General features: G+C 40.5%; 1 protein-coding gene across 1 annotated transcript in view; it reads right to left on the reverse strand.

The window, feature by feature from the left end:
- Positions 1-16,746, reverse strand: part of plcb3 (phospholipase C, beta 3 (phosphatidylinositol-specific)) — a 272,787-nt gene that overhangs the window by 153,931 nt on the left and 102,110 nt on the right. Inside the window, exons 8-13 of the mRNA XM_033983597.2 lie at positions 16,261-16,361; positions 11,938-12,104; positions 10,231-10,377; positions 7,824-7,981; positions 3,945-4,027; positions 3,772-3,856 (exon numbers count right to left, since the gene is read on the reverse strand). Of these exons, the coding sequence (XP_033839488.1) occupies positions 3,772-3,856; positions 3,945-4,027; positions 7,824-7,981; positions 10,231-10,377; positions 11,938-12,104; positions 16,261-16,361 (741 nt within the window). The remainder of the gene's footprint in view (positions 1-3,771; positions 3,857-3,944; positions 4,028-7,823; positions 7,982-10,230; positions 10,378-11,937; positions 12,105-16,260; positions 16,362-16,746) is intronic.

The following is a 16,746-nucleotide window of genomic DNA, read 5'->3' on the forward strand; positions in this document are numbered from 1 at the left end:
CTGCCTAAACAGCTGTATATTTTACAGCAAAGGAACTAACATGGAACATAAAATAAAATAAAATAAACATACTTGTTGTTCATGGCAATCTCCTGTCATATCAATGACCTCACAAAAGAAAAAGGAAAACAATATGAGGTTCCAGGTTATAACTGCAGAGGTTGAATGCATACGTTGATGCCAATGGGTCCCGTTACTCAGCTCTACCGTCCTCCAACTCGTGGGTCACAAAATCCATCGCCAGCTTGGGGTCCTCGAACATACACTCTCTCTTCCCTGGGAGTCTGATGCGCAGAGTAGCAGGGAAGCGCATGCCATACTTGACTCCTTCCACAGACCGTACACACTTTTTTACGTCTCCAAACGCTGCCCTCTTCTTCGCCACAGACGAAGTAAAGTCAGGGAAAATACATACTTTCCTTCCCATGTACATAAGTGACTGCTGACTGGATTTGCTCAGAATTTCACCTCTCACATGAGCATAATGAATGCGCATGCTGAATACGCAAAGATGCCCACCTTGCTTTGTTTTTTTCTTGATTGGACTGGTGCGCTCTGTCCAAAAAGGGAGCAGCATCTACTCCCAGGATTTCTTTCAAACAGTCTTTCAGACACAAACTTTGTTGGTTGACTGTGCTCCATACCCTCCTCATCCCTAACCAGCCTCAGATTATTACGCCTGGACTTGTCCTCAAGATCATCACATTTAGTGCTTAACTCCTTCATCTGTTTTTGGAGTTGTGCCATAGTAGAGTCAAGGCCAGTCACAATGTCCCTGGTGAAGGTTGCGGAACATTCCAAATCCTTAATGCAAGTATCATGTGATGACAGCGTGGCCTGTATATTGGTAACTGATGTTGTCAATTCAGCTCTCACAGAATCAATGCTCTTATTCAGATCAGTTTTCTTCTCACATATGGATTTCCTTAGACTCTTTAGGGATTCTGTGAGCACTGTAATCGTCAGCACGCTCTCAGCCTCCGCATCCTCCGGTACAGTAGCGGCTAACGCGGAGCTAGCTTGGGAGTAACCGTGATGTTTGTTTGACTGTTTGACTGGTTTTGGGTCACTGGAGTTGCCAATTTTGAACTATTCTTTCAAAAAATATATCCTCGTACAACGACAGACAGAGCTAAATTAAAATGAAAATGTCTCCTGGACGCGGTTTTAAGGCTTGGTCTTAATCATGGAAATTTTTTTTTAACCCATTATTTTTCTACTAAGCCATAAAGGCTACAGTCATGTAACTTTCTCACATTGTGCCCCATCACAAACAAGGCCACTGTGAAATTTTTCACAGGTACATGACAAAGCAATTGTTAGCTATGAATTTTTCAAAATTACGTTTGAAGAGGGCACTAGAGAGCCATTTTAGTAGTTAGTGCCATGATTTTGAGTTCAGCTCACAAATATGTTGTATTAGCGTTTTCCCAACAAATAATGTGTGGAAGAGAATTTTTTTTTTTTAATTTTCCAAAAATTGTGATTTTGCTGAAAACTCACCATGACCACACCCAAAGTCATATCCAAAATGTAATAGATAATCTTTAACCGCACATGGGTTTAATGGGTTTTGGTCAAATTTGAAGTGTTTGCAATGAAAAGTGTGTGAGGAGATGTCCTAAATGTGAGGGTGTGCGCTTTGTCATTCCCGCGTTTGATACAGTATGGCCCACACTTCCTGTACATTTTAGGGTGGGGACATATTATTATTTTTGTTATTGCCAGACATGTTCTATTTTTTGATGTGAGTTTCTGATTTTTATGTTGACTTTTGTTCGGGTCGGGCTTCCATTGTCCCAGTGAAAATCAAAGTCTTTCATTATTTTTTCTCGGGGTCTTTGGTGAATATTAGAGCTCGTCAAGTTCTAATTTTTGATACCACTCACTGGCATGTCGGGGCGTGTTTACTACTTTATTCTTCCCATTTTCTGGGCTCTGGTGGCAGTTACAATGAGTCCCTCGCCAGGACGTTGTCCAAGGCTCGGGCCTAATAATAATATTTTTAGCACAAACAATATATCCAATAACATTACAATGACATATTATATTGTGGCTCCCCTATTGACCTCCCATTGACTTTCATTAATTTTAGTAGTAATAAATATGACCCATGCCTGCGGCATGGGTGCTTGTATAGGGCTTAATGGCAGGAGTATGTTTGGGGACATTTTATTTTTATTTTTATTTAACCTTTATTTAACCAGGAAGATCCTATTGAGATTAAAAACCTCGTTTCAAGGGAGTCCTGGCCAAGCGGCAGCAGCAAAATAAAAAATACAGTTACACAATTAAAAAGACAAGATAAGAGGAAAAGACAAACAGATTATGAAAAACAAGTGCATGTTGTGGAGTCAGCCTCGAGACCTCTCAGTTTAGATTTAAAAGCATTCAAGGCAATCAACTCTGTCAAGTTCCAATCTTTCTGCAACATGTTCCATGCATAAGGTGGACAGAGTGGACAAAAGCCTTTTTGCCCAGTTCAGTGCGAGCAAATGGAACAGAGAGCAACACATGAGCTCTTTGCATTACCTTTGTCTACATTGAGGATGACATGTTAGCAAGAACAAATATGCATGATGACATGTTAGCAAGAACAAATATGCATATCCCATGCCTATGGCAAAGGGTTGTTAGGATACAAGAGTCAGGGCAGGGGGTGACTTCAGATGAAGTTGCGAATGAAGACTGCAACGATGAGTGCATGGGTGAAGCAATAGGCCCTACTCTTGTAGGGGCTCTTGCCTAATTCTTCTTCTTCTGTATTTGTCAAGGGCCATGTGAATCTCCATTTACATTGCAAAGAAACTCAGCAAATGCCATCAAAACTGGACAAAACTAATTGGATATTTGCAGCTTTTGGCCAAAAAAATTGAGCACTTGAGTTTGTATATACACAGAAAGCTAAAAGCCAAAATAAACCAAATGCAGATAGATTAAAGATACGTGATACATGATAAGTGTTGGTGGAGATCAGAGGGGCTGATGATGCCGATGGGCTTCTGTCAGTCTGCCCCAGGGCAACTGTGGCCACAACAGAAGCTTACCACCACAGACTGGTGAATAAGTAATGTGTAGCGATTTGAGAGGCTGTAAAGTCGTGAGGCATAATGTATAATTATTACATGTAATAATAATATAGTGTTATTCACAAGAAATGCAGACAGTGATGAAAACCAGCTCAACAACTTTATATGAATTGGCCTTAAAGAAGAACTATAACTATATAGCAGACATAAGCACAATAATCTATGACACCCGTGGATCATGTGGATTTTTCACATTTTAAATAACAATATTAATCTAAAATGACTTAATAAAAGAAACATGTCAGCTAACTTTAGCGCTTGAAAACTGTGATGATCAATGGGAGCTGACATAAGAGTCATCACAACAAAGAGCTGTGTAACTGTCAACATTTCCTATGGATAGGGGTGGATTACTCTAATGAGCATTTTTTAAAATCATTTGTACCAAAAATACTACGCAACAGTGGCGTATCACCGATTAAGAAAATAAAACTGAAGAATGAAGTAGAACAGCCAGAGAAAATGGGGGTCTGATTGCAATATGGCATCTTGAAAATAAGCAATTAATGATTACTCAAACGTGCATAAATCACTCCAAATACAACTTTGTACAATTATAGCATGGTTAAAATCTCTGAAAAGCCAATTTTGCAGAATAGGTCTGCGTGACGAACAACTCCATGAGGCTAGGTCAAACCATTACATTTTCATGTCAAAGGTTCTAAGATACAAGCCCTTTTACCGGATATTTCTCCAGAGGATCGATCAGAAGTGCGTCTCCAAAGATGGTCCTGCAGTACTCAGCCATCTTTGCCTGCTGTTTGGCCCTGGTACACACGTGCATCAGGTATTTCACACATATGCATTAGGCCTTTCATAAAATGGCTCCACACATAAAAAATTCACAATACTTACGAATCCACATGATTTTCAAAAGAGAGGATAAGAGGATATGGAGAGGTCTTGAACGCACTCTCAGCTATGGCCTCTATGACCTCCTGCAAATTAAGAAATTAAGATCTTACAATAGTGTGTTGGTTAGCCTAGTTATTGTTGTTTTTAAGGTTGTCTACAGTCAGCAAATGCACCCCAGGGTTACCATTCGACTAGGATTTAATAGGCAACTCTTACACTGTTTAATACCAGAAATTATATAAGATATTATATATATATATATATATATATATATATATATATATATATATATATATATATATATATATATATATATATATATATATATATATATATATATATATATATATATATATGTTTGCGTTACTGTGTGCATGTAATACACTACCAGTCAAAGGTTTGGACAAACTATTTCATTTATTTTTCTTCCATGATCTTTTACATTGTAGATTCTCACCAAAGGCATCAAAACTATGAATGGACACACATGGAATGTAGTAAATAAAAAATAAACTCAATATAACAAAAAAACTTGTTTTAGATTTTTTTTTTTTTTAAATACTCCCCCTTTGCTTTAAATCCTGGCTGCTCTTTCGGCATTTCTTGACCCTTACATGGCATACCTGTGAAGTGAAAACCACTTCAGGAGACTTCATTATGAAACTTATTCAGAGAAGGCCAAGGGTATGTAGTAAAGATTATGTAGTAAAGATACGAGGGTTTTCTGACCCGTGGGTTCAGGCTGAATGGAAAACATACATTTATTGCGGGGCGGGTTGGGGTGGGTTATTTTTTGATAAAAGAAAAATGTTTAGGTTATTATTACTATAGCCTATAAAATATTTTAAAACAAACGAATATTCATCTACATTGGCATTTGTTTGCTTATGCTTGATAATAAAGTTTATAATAAAGCTCCCCCTTTGCGCGGCATTGCACATGACCCATGCGCGGCATCCATGTGCGCCACAACCAGCCACAGTAAATGGAGCCAAAAAGAAGTGATTTGGAGACCAAAGATGACATATTATTTTGTTTTGAAAGAAAACTGAAGCTGGTTAATCATATTGACAGATTTCCTACCATTATGTCTATTTTCAAAGCATGTTTTTCACTAAAACAAAACATTTTTACTGTATTTTTACAGTGCATTTAATGATTGCGGGTGTGGGTTGAGACAGGTTGTATAAATAAATTCTGCTGAAAAAAGCCTAACATCTCTAGTATGCAGCACTCTCAACAAAGCAAAGGTGGATAGGAGGAGGATTTAAATACAAAATAAAAATTTAAAAAATCTCATCCTCACCCTCATCTCCTCTTTTTCCATGCTCGGGACCTCTACCAGAGGCCCGGGAGCTTGAGGGTTATGTGCAGTATCTTTGCTGTTCCTAGTACGAGATGTCTGATGTTTTCCTAGGATCTGTTGTAGCCACTCCTCCACTTTAGGGGTCACTGCCCCGAGTGCTCTGATTACCACGGGCACCACAGATGCCTTCACATTCCATGCCTTCTCCAGCTCTTCTTTGAGCCTCTGGTATTTCTCTAGTTTCTCATGTTCCTTTTTCCTGATGTTCTTACTTTTGGTACTGCAATGTCCACCACAATGGCTTTGCTCTATTTATCCACCACCACAATGTCCTGTTGGTGCGCCATCACCATTCTGTCAGTTTGTATCTGAAAGTCCCACAGGATCTTGGCTCAATCATTCTCCACTACCTTTGGATGTTTCTGTACACCAGTGCTTCTCAATTATTTTCTATCATGCCCCCCCTTCCCCCTCTCAGAATAATACATTAAAATTAAATAAACATAAACTTAAAACAAGTAATTTAGCAATTTGGTACACCACCTTATATGATGCCAACAGTGCTCACTGGTTTAAGTGACATTCACAAAGCGGGATGATTGTTGGCAATATTTGACACGTTTATGCTGAAAAAACACCATCGTCTTATCAGCGTGACTGAGGTGTAATGAGGGGGCACCTTAACTTATTTGGCTTCACACTGTCCGCTGCCACAGCAGACACCAGCCTGTCCTCGTGTCCCACCGGAGTCACGCTGAAGCCAAGAGCTAAATTCGCTACCTCCGTCTATCTCTGTATTTCTTTTCATCCCTGTTAAAATGTTTTCCATGGAATGTTTTCCATAGTGACTCTTTTAGCACCCCCTGGCATCTCACTGCCCCGCTATTTGAGAACCACTGCTGTACTCTATGCCCGCCACTAGGTTATATATACATATATATATATGGATAAGGCTAATGGCAAGGCAAGGCCAATGGCAAGCCACTTGCACAAATGACTATCAAATGTGGCATATACCAAGGAGATGCACTGTCCCCACTGCTGTTTTGCATAGGTCTGAACCCCTTTAGCCAAATTATCAACAACACTGGCTATGGATACCAACTCAGGAATGGGGCCACCATCAGTCACCTCCTCTACATGGAAAACATCAAGCTGTACGCTAAGAATGAATGAGACATCGACTCACTGATTCAAACCACCAGGATCTAAAGCACAGACATTGAAATGTTATTCGGGCTTGAGAAGTGTAGCCAGTTGGTGACAAAGAGAGGGAAGGTATTCCACATAGAAGGGGTCTCACTCCCAGAAGGAAAAATAGCAGACATTGACTACAGTTACAAGTACCTTGGTATCCCACAAGCAAAATGGCAACCTTGAAGAGGAAACACGAAAGCGGCCACAGCCAGACGAGTAAGGCAAGTCCTAAGGATTCAGCTCAATGGCAAGAACAAACCCAGGCAATAAACAGCTACACCCTGCCAGTAATCAGATACCCAGCAGGAATCATAAGCTGGACAGGGGAGGAGATACAGACCACAGATGTTAAGATCCGAAAAGGGTTCCATCCCATCCATCTATCCATCTATCCATCTATCCATGTATGTATGTATGTATGTATGTAAAACTTTTATATGTATATATAACTTTTCTGGACTGAGATGTTTTTCCCGGGATCTGCTGTACCCACTCCTCCAGTTTGGGGCCCTTAGTATTCCGATGACCACAGGCCTTCACCTTTCAGGCCTTCTCCAGCTCTTCTTTGAGCCCTTGGTATTTTTCTAGTTTCTCAAGTTCCTTTTTCCTGATGTTCCCATCACTTGGTACGGTGATGTCCACCACAGCGGCTTTGCTCTGTTGTTTATCCACCACCACAATGTCCGGTTGGTTAGCCATCACCATTCTGTCAGTCTGTATTTGGAAGTCCCACAAGATCTTGGCTCGATCATTCTCCACTACCTTTGGAAGTCCTTTTCACCTTAACCTTGGGGTTTCCAGTCCGTACTCTGCACAGATGTTTCTGTACACTATGCCTGCCACTTGGTGGTGCCGCTCCATGTATGCTTTCCCTGCCAGCATCTTACATCCTGCAGTTATGTGCTGGTTTGTCTCAGGGGCCTCTTTGCACAGCCTACACATTGGGTCTTGTCTGGTGTGGTACATCTGGTCCTCTATTGCTTTAGTGCTCAAGGTTTGCTCCTGTGCAGCCAGGAATCGTAGGCTTTCTTGTAATCAATCCAGGCAGTGCAAAGGTTGGTCTTATGGATCCTGCAGTCTTGGGTGACTGATCAGTCTACCAGGAGGAGCTGGTGTTTGGCTCCCCTGGTATCTTTGATAATGTCACGATGATGCATATATATATATATATATATATATATATATATATATATATATATATATATATATATATATATATATATATATATATATATATATATATATATAAGAAGAAAAAAAAAAACATTGAACGAAATGGTGTGTTCAAACTTTTAACTGATAGTGTACATGGCTCATGGTAGAAAGCTAAAAACAAAAAAGCCATCTGGCCAGATGCGTGTGCTATTAGACCTGACCTTGAAAGAGATCTCAGTGGTCATGGTGAAGCCATGGGTGATGTATGGCTCTTCGTCTGGGGGCCGGCCCTTCCAGCAGTCCAGCTCCACACAGCGACACCCGGTCAGTAAGACCTGTCTGTACATCTCCACTGAGGACAGGCCGGTCAGCTGCCCCACTGCATAACACAGATATACACCGTTAAACTGTATGATTAACACACACATACACAGATGTCGCAAAGTTTGTGACCAGGGAGCTTAAATAGAGATGTGTGCTGTGCATTAGTCTAATGGTCTAGGGCAGTGGTCCCCAACCACCGGTCCGTGGATCAATTGGTACCGGTCCGTGGATCAATTGGTACCGGTCCGTGGATCAATTGGTACCGGTCCGTGGATCAATTGGTACCGGGCCACCGGCCGTCCAAGAAATAATTAATTTTCCGTATTTATTATCTGAGTCCGAACAATCGTTTATTTAGAAAAATCTTTTATTTTGAAAAATTACCAGATTCTCTCAGTTACATTTCCGTCACTTGAGCGCTTGAACTTAACCCACAAATTAGCAAAATGAGTAAAAAACAGACGTCTTTGGAAAGTTTCTTTTCGAAGGGGAAAAGGCCGAGTGAAGAGACAAACCTTCCAAGAAAAAGAAAGCTTTTAACAGACAATACCAGGAGTTCTACTTGAACTATGGATTTATCGCGACAGGTGATTCCCACAGACCAAGCCCGCTCTGCATAATATGCGGCGACCAGCTATATAAAGCCTTCAAAACTGCTCCGCCACTTGGAGAGGCGCCACTTGGAGAGGCCCCCCCGGTCCACAGTAAAATTTTCAAGCGTTGGCCGGTCCGCGGTGATAAAAATGTTGGGGACCACTGGTCTAGGGTAAGCATAGCCAAAGTCCGGCCCGGCGGCCAATAGTGGCCGTGTACAAATTTCCACTGGCCCGCAGCCTCTGGAATGAAAATAATTATGTGACCCATCAGCACCATGACCAGTGTAAAATAAACATGTACAAGCAATATTATATTTCACCAGAAGATGGCAGCAGATCCGAGCTCAGAGTACTATAAAGACAGGTTTAAAGAAATTCGAACATTGTTTGTTTGGTTCAACATATTTGTGAAAGAAGATATTCGCTATTATGAACTTTAACAAGAACCGTGCAAGAGCAGAGTGTAAAATTTGTTTGGTTTGGTTCTCCGTGCAGGTCATCTCACCTGCCTTCAGCTGCCTTGCCTGCTGCTCCACCCACCTGTGACTATAAAAGCTTAATTGGTCACATTTTATTTTTATTGTGTATGCACGCGCTCTCCATGCTCCCACCAGGCCTACCGAAACTCGCCCTGCTGTCAGCTGGCTCAGCGTCCTCAGTTGTTGTTTTTTTTTGTTGTTTTTTTTTAAACAAACCACACTCATATCGCACACACACCACTTTCATTCCACTACATGCACCACACTATACCACTGATACCAACATACTCACAACTCCATTTCTTCTTTTGTGTAAATATCAATCTTCGTCTTATTATCTTATTTGTAATTAAATATACTTTTGAGCACTTTTACCCTGTGTCATCTGTCCTTTTTATTATAGTGTTGACCCAGTCATAACAGTGAGTACACAGTGTGGTAGGTGTTGTGTTTGTTTATACCTCTGTGGTAAGAGTTGTGTGGTTGAGCGGTTGCCACTCACTCATTCCCCACGCAGGCACACAGCTCAGTCCAAGGCATCAAAGTCCTGCTTCATTATATATGTGTCTGTGACTATACCTGGGAGGCAGGAGTTGTGTGACTGTGTGTGTGTGCATGCGTGAATACCTGTGAGGTGTGTATACTTGTGACACAGGCGTTGCCTGTGTGGGTATGTGTGTGTGTGCATAAGCCTGTAAAGTACTGAACTGCTAAAATTCTGGATAAAAAAACAAACCATTTTCACCACTGTCCAATACTCCAAAAACAGCATTTACTCAGCCTGGATAACATGATCAAATACTCTAATCTCTGCCTAATCTATAAAATCATTCACGGTCTATCATCTCCACCACTCAGTCAGTTTATCTTCATCAGAACCACCAGCTACAGTAGAACTAGAGGAGCAGCACGAGGAGACTGCATCATCCCCCTCAGGAAAAGTTCCTTTGGGTAAAAAGCATTTTCTGTTCGTGGTGCCTCAGACTGGAACCTCACACCCACAACCATCAGATCCGCTAACACTTACCACACCTTTAAAATACAGTTAAAACAATGGCTAATTGCAAACCAGATCTGTGAACACTGACTTTATCCACTGTCGCTGCCCCCTGCTGGCCTCTTGCCCTGTATCTGTGTGCGATTGTCATGTGTGTATTTATGTGCTTTCTTTATGATTGGTGGTGTGTAGTTGAATGATTGTTGTGAGTCTGCCATATGCATGTGTATACCTGTGAGGTAGGTGTTGTGGGACGAGTTGATAAAGTAGTGCGAAAGAGGCTGGTTCATATCATCAATGATGTCCAGCCGTTCTGGAGGCACTACACCATTCTCCTCTCCGCCCAGGTACCGGCTGAAGGCCTGTAAGCTGATCTGGTCTGTAGCGGACACAAGGGACATGACAGATTTACTATGTGCTTCAGAGCTTTAAGCCATATGTTTATTACAAATGAGGTACAACTTTAACAGTATGTGTAAGGGTAGGATTCCTATGGGAACAAAATACTACCTCTCTTACCTCTGCTAACATAACTTATTTAGATCACCATGCTACCTTTTATTGTTTTGAAAAATCCTATATTTGTTGAAAACAAAGTATTAACATGTTATATAACTTGTCACTTTTGTTTTTGACAATGTACAGTTTTGTATCATGCTTCTGAATATATATGGAGAATATGGAGAATTGTTGTGTATGTAATACTCCCTCTATAATCACATTGTTGAAACTGAAATCTATATATACACTTCAAAACCAAAAATCTAGTAAATTCTACAATATTAGAAAAAATTACATAAATTAAAGTTAATATAAGGATCAAGTTAGGTTGAGTTAGGGTTTAGATTCAATTTAACCATACTCACTATTGGCCTAAAGTGAGTATGAGGTTAGACTACTCATTTCTCTAAGACATGGTTAACATAATTATATTTAATATTTTACTTGCCTAGTTTTGTCTAGTCTTTTTAATTTCTGGTTATAATTTTACTTCCTGGTTGGACATGGACACTAGATGTGACATACATAACTGTTGTCACATCTGTAGCAATGTTAACAAGGGGCCAAAACTTGTCTAAATGACACAATAGAATATCTAATGAGACTAATAAAAATAAATGACAAGACATTTATTTTGTTAAATAAAGGTATAATATTTCAGAAACTGTCTTCCTTGTCGGTAAATTGTCTCTGCCCTTTGAATTAGAACTTTCAATATTTTAGGTATTCCGTTTCTGAACTCAAAGCTATGTCATGTATTTTTGTACTTTTCTTCTCAACTTTTTCCCCACAAACCGACACTGAACTGATGTAAAACTATGATAAATACTTACCACATGTACTGTTCCACCAAAGCAAGTCAGAATTAGAAAAACATGACAACCTGCCATATGAAATAAAGGTCCTATTTACTCTTGTGGGCTTCAAGTCATGTTAGAACATTGTTACCTCATCAAAAAACATATCTGGAGTTGTGTTTTGTTTCACTCACACATGTTTGAGTAACCCTTTTGTATTAGTCTGTCCATCTTCAAATCTCAAAATGCTCTGTTCCACCTTGTGATGTCATGAAGTGGCAGTTTTCAAGTTAACAGTTACCTTTTACCTTTTGTTCATTAGAGATAGGGAATTATACAGCTGAAATCAATCATTAGAATCAAAATGATTCTAGTGAAGGTGTATGGAGTTAAAAAACAGTGGAGCACTTCCTGTATGACATGACATCGCAAGGTGGAACAGAGTGTTTTCTGTTTGAGAGGAACACAGTCTAAATATGCAGGGTGTGTGTGAATGAAACCAAACAAAACTCATTTTACTCCATGTAAAACTCCATGAAGAAACATTATAACATAGATCAACATCAGAAAATAGCGTAATATAGGCCCTTTAAGTTTAGGTCAAAAGTAAGTATGGTTAGGTTAAGTGAATATGACATCACCTCTCTCTAATTGGCTGCTGTTGGTCTCGTAGCGCTCCATGATCTGCCTAACCTGCTCCCTCTTCAGTGGGGGGTAAAGGACCTCATTCAGCCTGGAGTCTCTCTGCCTCCGGTTTATGAAGTCCATGAACTGGTCTAAAGAGATGAAGGGTTTCCTCTTCGACCCACTGCACACAACAAAATGGACTATTTATGTTGAGCATTCAGAATATCATGAAGCAGATAACCCAATAATTAGATCTGATGTGTTGCAGGCTCATAAAATATTCCAGGTGTGCATGCGCATGTAAAATGATCATCAATCTTGTATATTTTGTCAGTGTTGCTACTCAACACTTAATTACTCATACTTCTAATATGATAATATTTTCATTGAAGTAACATTACTTTTACTTTTTTTTCTTTTTTATTGTGATATTTGAGACAATACAAACAACAAAAGTCATTATACATTTTGATTTGAGGAAAAAGAGAGTACATACATCAGGTTTTAAATGGGTGATGAGGCAATAAGAATGGCATCTGTAGTCACTAAAACTTTCACTCTTACTTGAGTGAAAGTTTTAGTGACTCTTCCCACTGTGAGTAACTATAGAAATGACAAAAGCTTTAAGTTGACTATATGAAATTATTTGAGCATTTGTGTTTCTTGTACTGCTCATTTAGTTATTTAGTTTGCCTCATGTTTGACAATACCAAATTTGAGCATCATTTAATGCTTTGTTCTTCAAATTACATTAACGGTAAATTATAAAGCAGATAGAACGCTCAAACAGTTACTCTTAAAGTTGCTCTTACTTGAGTAATTTCTTTACCACATCTTTGTACTTCTACTTTGTAACATTGCTCTTACTAGAGGACATTTTTTGGCCCACCTCTGCATTTTAGTTGCCTGTTTACTGTATTTTCCTCATTAATATAATCACAAGTTTGCAAGATTAGAAAGGAATATGTAATGTGTGATTTCTATAATCTGATAACTCCAGAAATCAGATAATAATTAGATGTTTGCAGTATATACGTAGTCTGTTCTTTAAAATCACCCAGTGTTTCACATATTAACTAATATGCACAATACAAAGTCATGTTAAGAACCTATACCTTGAAATATTAAGCAAAAGTTTAAACATTTGAATACAATTAGTTGTTAGAGACACCTGAAACACACTGCTTCTTTGTATAACATTACGAGAAAGTAAAAAAACAAAACAAAAAACAACCAAGGTATCAGGAAGAGAATTGTGGACTTGCATGAGTCTGGTTCATCCTTGGTGCAATTTCCAGAATGTCCAAGCATCATACTGCTCAGGAAGGAGACAGGTTCTGTGTCTCAGACTTTATGAAAATGTTGTCTACAGGGGAATCACGCTCCTCAGCCTTCCTGGTAAGGTCTATTCCAAGGTACTGGAGAGGAGAATCCAACCGATAGTCGAACCTCGGATTCAAGAGGAGCAGTGTGGTTTTCGTCCCAGTCGCAGAACACTGGACCAGCTCTATACTCTCCATTGTGTCCTTAAGGGTTCATGGGAGTTTGCCCAACCAGTCCACATGTGTTTTGTGGATTTGGAGAAAGCATTCAACCGCGTTCGTCGTGGTGTCCTTTGGGGGGTGCTTCGGGAGTATGGGGTCCAGGGCCCTTTGCTAAGGGCTGTCCGATCCCTGTATGACCGGAGCAGGAGCTGTGTTTGCATTGCCGGCAGTAAGTCAGACCTGTTCCCAGTGCCTGTTGGACTCCGCCAGGGCTGCCCTTTGTCACCGGTTCTGTTCATTATATTTATGGACAGAATTTCTAGGAGTAGCCAGGGGTCGGAGGGGTCTGGTTCAGAAACCACAGGATCTAATCTCTGCTGTTTGCAGATGATGTTGTCCTGAAGGCTTCATCGAACCAGAACCTGGAGCAGGCACTGGGGCGGATTGCAGTTGAGTGTGAAGCAGCTTGGATGAAAATCAGCAACTCCAAATCTGAGGCCATGGTTCTCGACTGGAAAAAGGTGGCTTGCCCTCTCCGGGTGGGTGGTGAGTCTCTGCCTCAAGTGAAGGAGTTCAAGTATCTCGGGGTCTTGTTCACGAGTGAGGGACGGATGGAGCGTGAGATTGACAGGCAGATCGGTGCAGCATCTGCAGTGATGCAGTCGCTGTATCGGTTTGTTGTGGTAAAGAAGGAGCTGAGTCGAAGGCAAAGCTCTCGATTTACCGGTCAATCTACGTTCCTACCCTCACCTATGGTCATGAGCTTTGGGTAATGACCGAAAGGACAAGATTGCGGATACAAGCGGTCGAAATGAGTTTCCACTGCAGGGTGACCGGGCACTCACTTAGAGATAGGGTGAGGAGCTCAGTCACACGGGAGGAGCTTGGAGTAGAGCCGCTGCTCCTCCACGTCGAGAGGAGCCAGTTGAGGTGGCTCGGGCATCTATTACGGATACCTCCTGGACGCCTCCCTAGGGAGGTGTTCTGGGCACGTCCCACCGGGAGGAGGCCCTGGGGAAGACCCAGGACACGCTGGAGGGACTCCCTCGGAAGAGCTGGAGGAAAGTGTGTGTGGAGAGGGAAGTCTGGGCCACCCTGCTGAAACTGCTGCCTCCGCGACCTGGCCCCGGACAGAGCGGAAGAAAATGGATGGATGGATGGCTGTCTGAAGCTGGTAAGACTGTGTAATTATTCACAGTGAAATGAGTACTGCACCGTCATGGGCTGAAAAGCGTTACATTTGGAGGAAAAAGGGGGAAGCTTGCAAGCCTAAGAACACCATCCCAAATGTGAAAGACAGTGTGGCAGCATCGTGTTGTGGTGTTGTTTGCTGCAGGAGGGACTGGTGCACGTCACAAAACAGATGACATCATTAGGAAAGATCATTACGTGGAAATACTGAAGCAACGTCTCAAAACATCAGCCAGGAAGTTAAAGCTTGGGTGCAAATGGGTCTTCCAAATGGACAATGTCCCAAAGCATACTGCCAAAATGGTTCAAAAGTGGCATAAGGATAACAAAGTCAATGTTTTGAAATGGGCAAAGCCCTGATTTCAATCTTATTATTTATGGGCAGACGTGAAAAGGCACGTGCGAGCAAGGTGACCTACAAACTAGGCTCAGTTACACCAGTTTTGTCAGGATGAAAGGGCCAAAATTTCAGCCAACTATTGTGAGAACCTTGTGGACGGATGTCCAAAAAGTTTGACCCTAGTCATAGGCAAGGCAATAGTACCAAATACTGATAAAATGTATGCAAACATCTGACTTTGAAGAAAGTAATGAAAAAATGTCTAAAACAATCCTTCTCTCATTATTCTGGTATTTAGCAAATAGAAATCATTTTGGTAATGCTAATTGACCTAAAACAAGAAAATTTCATGTTAGACAGTGAGGAAAAAAGGGCATGTGTCTTTTTATATAGTGTGTGTAAATTTCTGGTTTCAACTTTAGGTTTAATTTTTGACACCCGTGCATAATTATGTTATAACTTGGACATTTTAAAATCACAAAATTCATCTAAAATGGCTTGTAAAATAAATAAGTCCACTAACTTCCACGTTAGAAAACTGTGATCCACAGTGGGAGCTGATGTCGCCGAAAAACATTATCACAACAAACACTGTTGTCGACACCTGTGATGGATAGCTGCACATCGTGCAAGGGAGCTGTGGATTTTTTTAAATTTGTATCAAAATTACTACACAACCCTGCTGAACCCTACACATATTACCAAATAAGAAAATAAAATTGGACGAAGTGGAGAGCAGTGGGCCTGTACCGGTGGTGATGAAACAGGTACTTGATCAGCAATATGGCATCTTGAAAATAAGAAATCAAAGATTCTTAAAATATACACAAATATACAAATATGCATCACTCCAAATGCAACTTTGGGTGAGTAAATGGTGAGGGGAAATTATAACATGGTTAAAAGCTTTGAAAAGTTGATTTTGCATAATAGGTCTACCTTAATGCTGAACTGGGACAATAAATTGAAGACAGGGTATGTTTCTCATACTTCAGTATCTCTATAGGTAAAATACTCATTCACTTAATTTTGGTATAAAAAAAATCATTCATTATTTATTTTTTTCCGTTCCATAACCCCATAAATGAATGGACATGTTTTCTCTGAGATTTTACCCTTAGACTGCTCGTGGTGCTGCTCCAGTCCGATGGTTGCAAGTATTCCGTATAGTACAAAATACAAGAGGAGCTCAGAGGAACAACACATGGACCGGGCCCCTTTGCAGTCTGAGTGAGGTGTTAGTCTTTCTCTTTACACTACATAATGTCCTGGAGGGTGACTGTAAAATCTACTGTAAAAAGTCTATCTTTATTTGAACTTACCACTCATCAAATATACTCTGGATCTCCGGCCGTAAACACAAGCTGTCAAGGAACTTCTGAAAGGCCTCCCAGGTGAAGTCCTCAGATTTGACCCCCTCTGACTGTAGACACACACCAATCACAGTCACATCCAAGTCAAACTCTATTGATACTTTGCAGTGACATTATGCCGAGGGTGTTCTGCATGTATGTATGTGGCGGAACGTTCAACAGTTACCGTGGTTACATGGTACATGCACACATTAGCAAACATTGCCAAAAAAATGTTAAGATAGTCTGATGACTCAAGAAAAAAATGTAAGTGATAAATGCAAATGTTTATAGTCCTATGTAGATGTTTGATTTTGAAAAAAAAGGTGAGAGTGACTAACTGAAAAACTGTTGGTTAACGCTAGCTAGCATGTGTAATTTTATTTGAGAGGGACTTGTTTAACAGGAAAAATCATCTTACTTGTTGAAGTTCCACCTATGTCAGCTCTTTCTAGT

Source organism: Periophthalmus magnuspinnatus, chromosome 18, assembly GCF_009829125.3.
Source record: "Periophthalmus magnuspinnatus isolate fPerMag1 chromosome 18, fPerMag1.2.pri, whole genome shotgun sequence".
Lineage (NCBI taxonomy): Eukaryota > Metazoa > Chordata > Actinopteri > Gobiiformes > Gobiidae > Periophthalmus > Periophthalmus magnuspinnatus.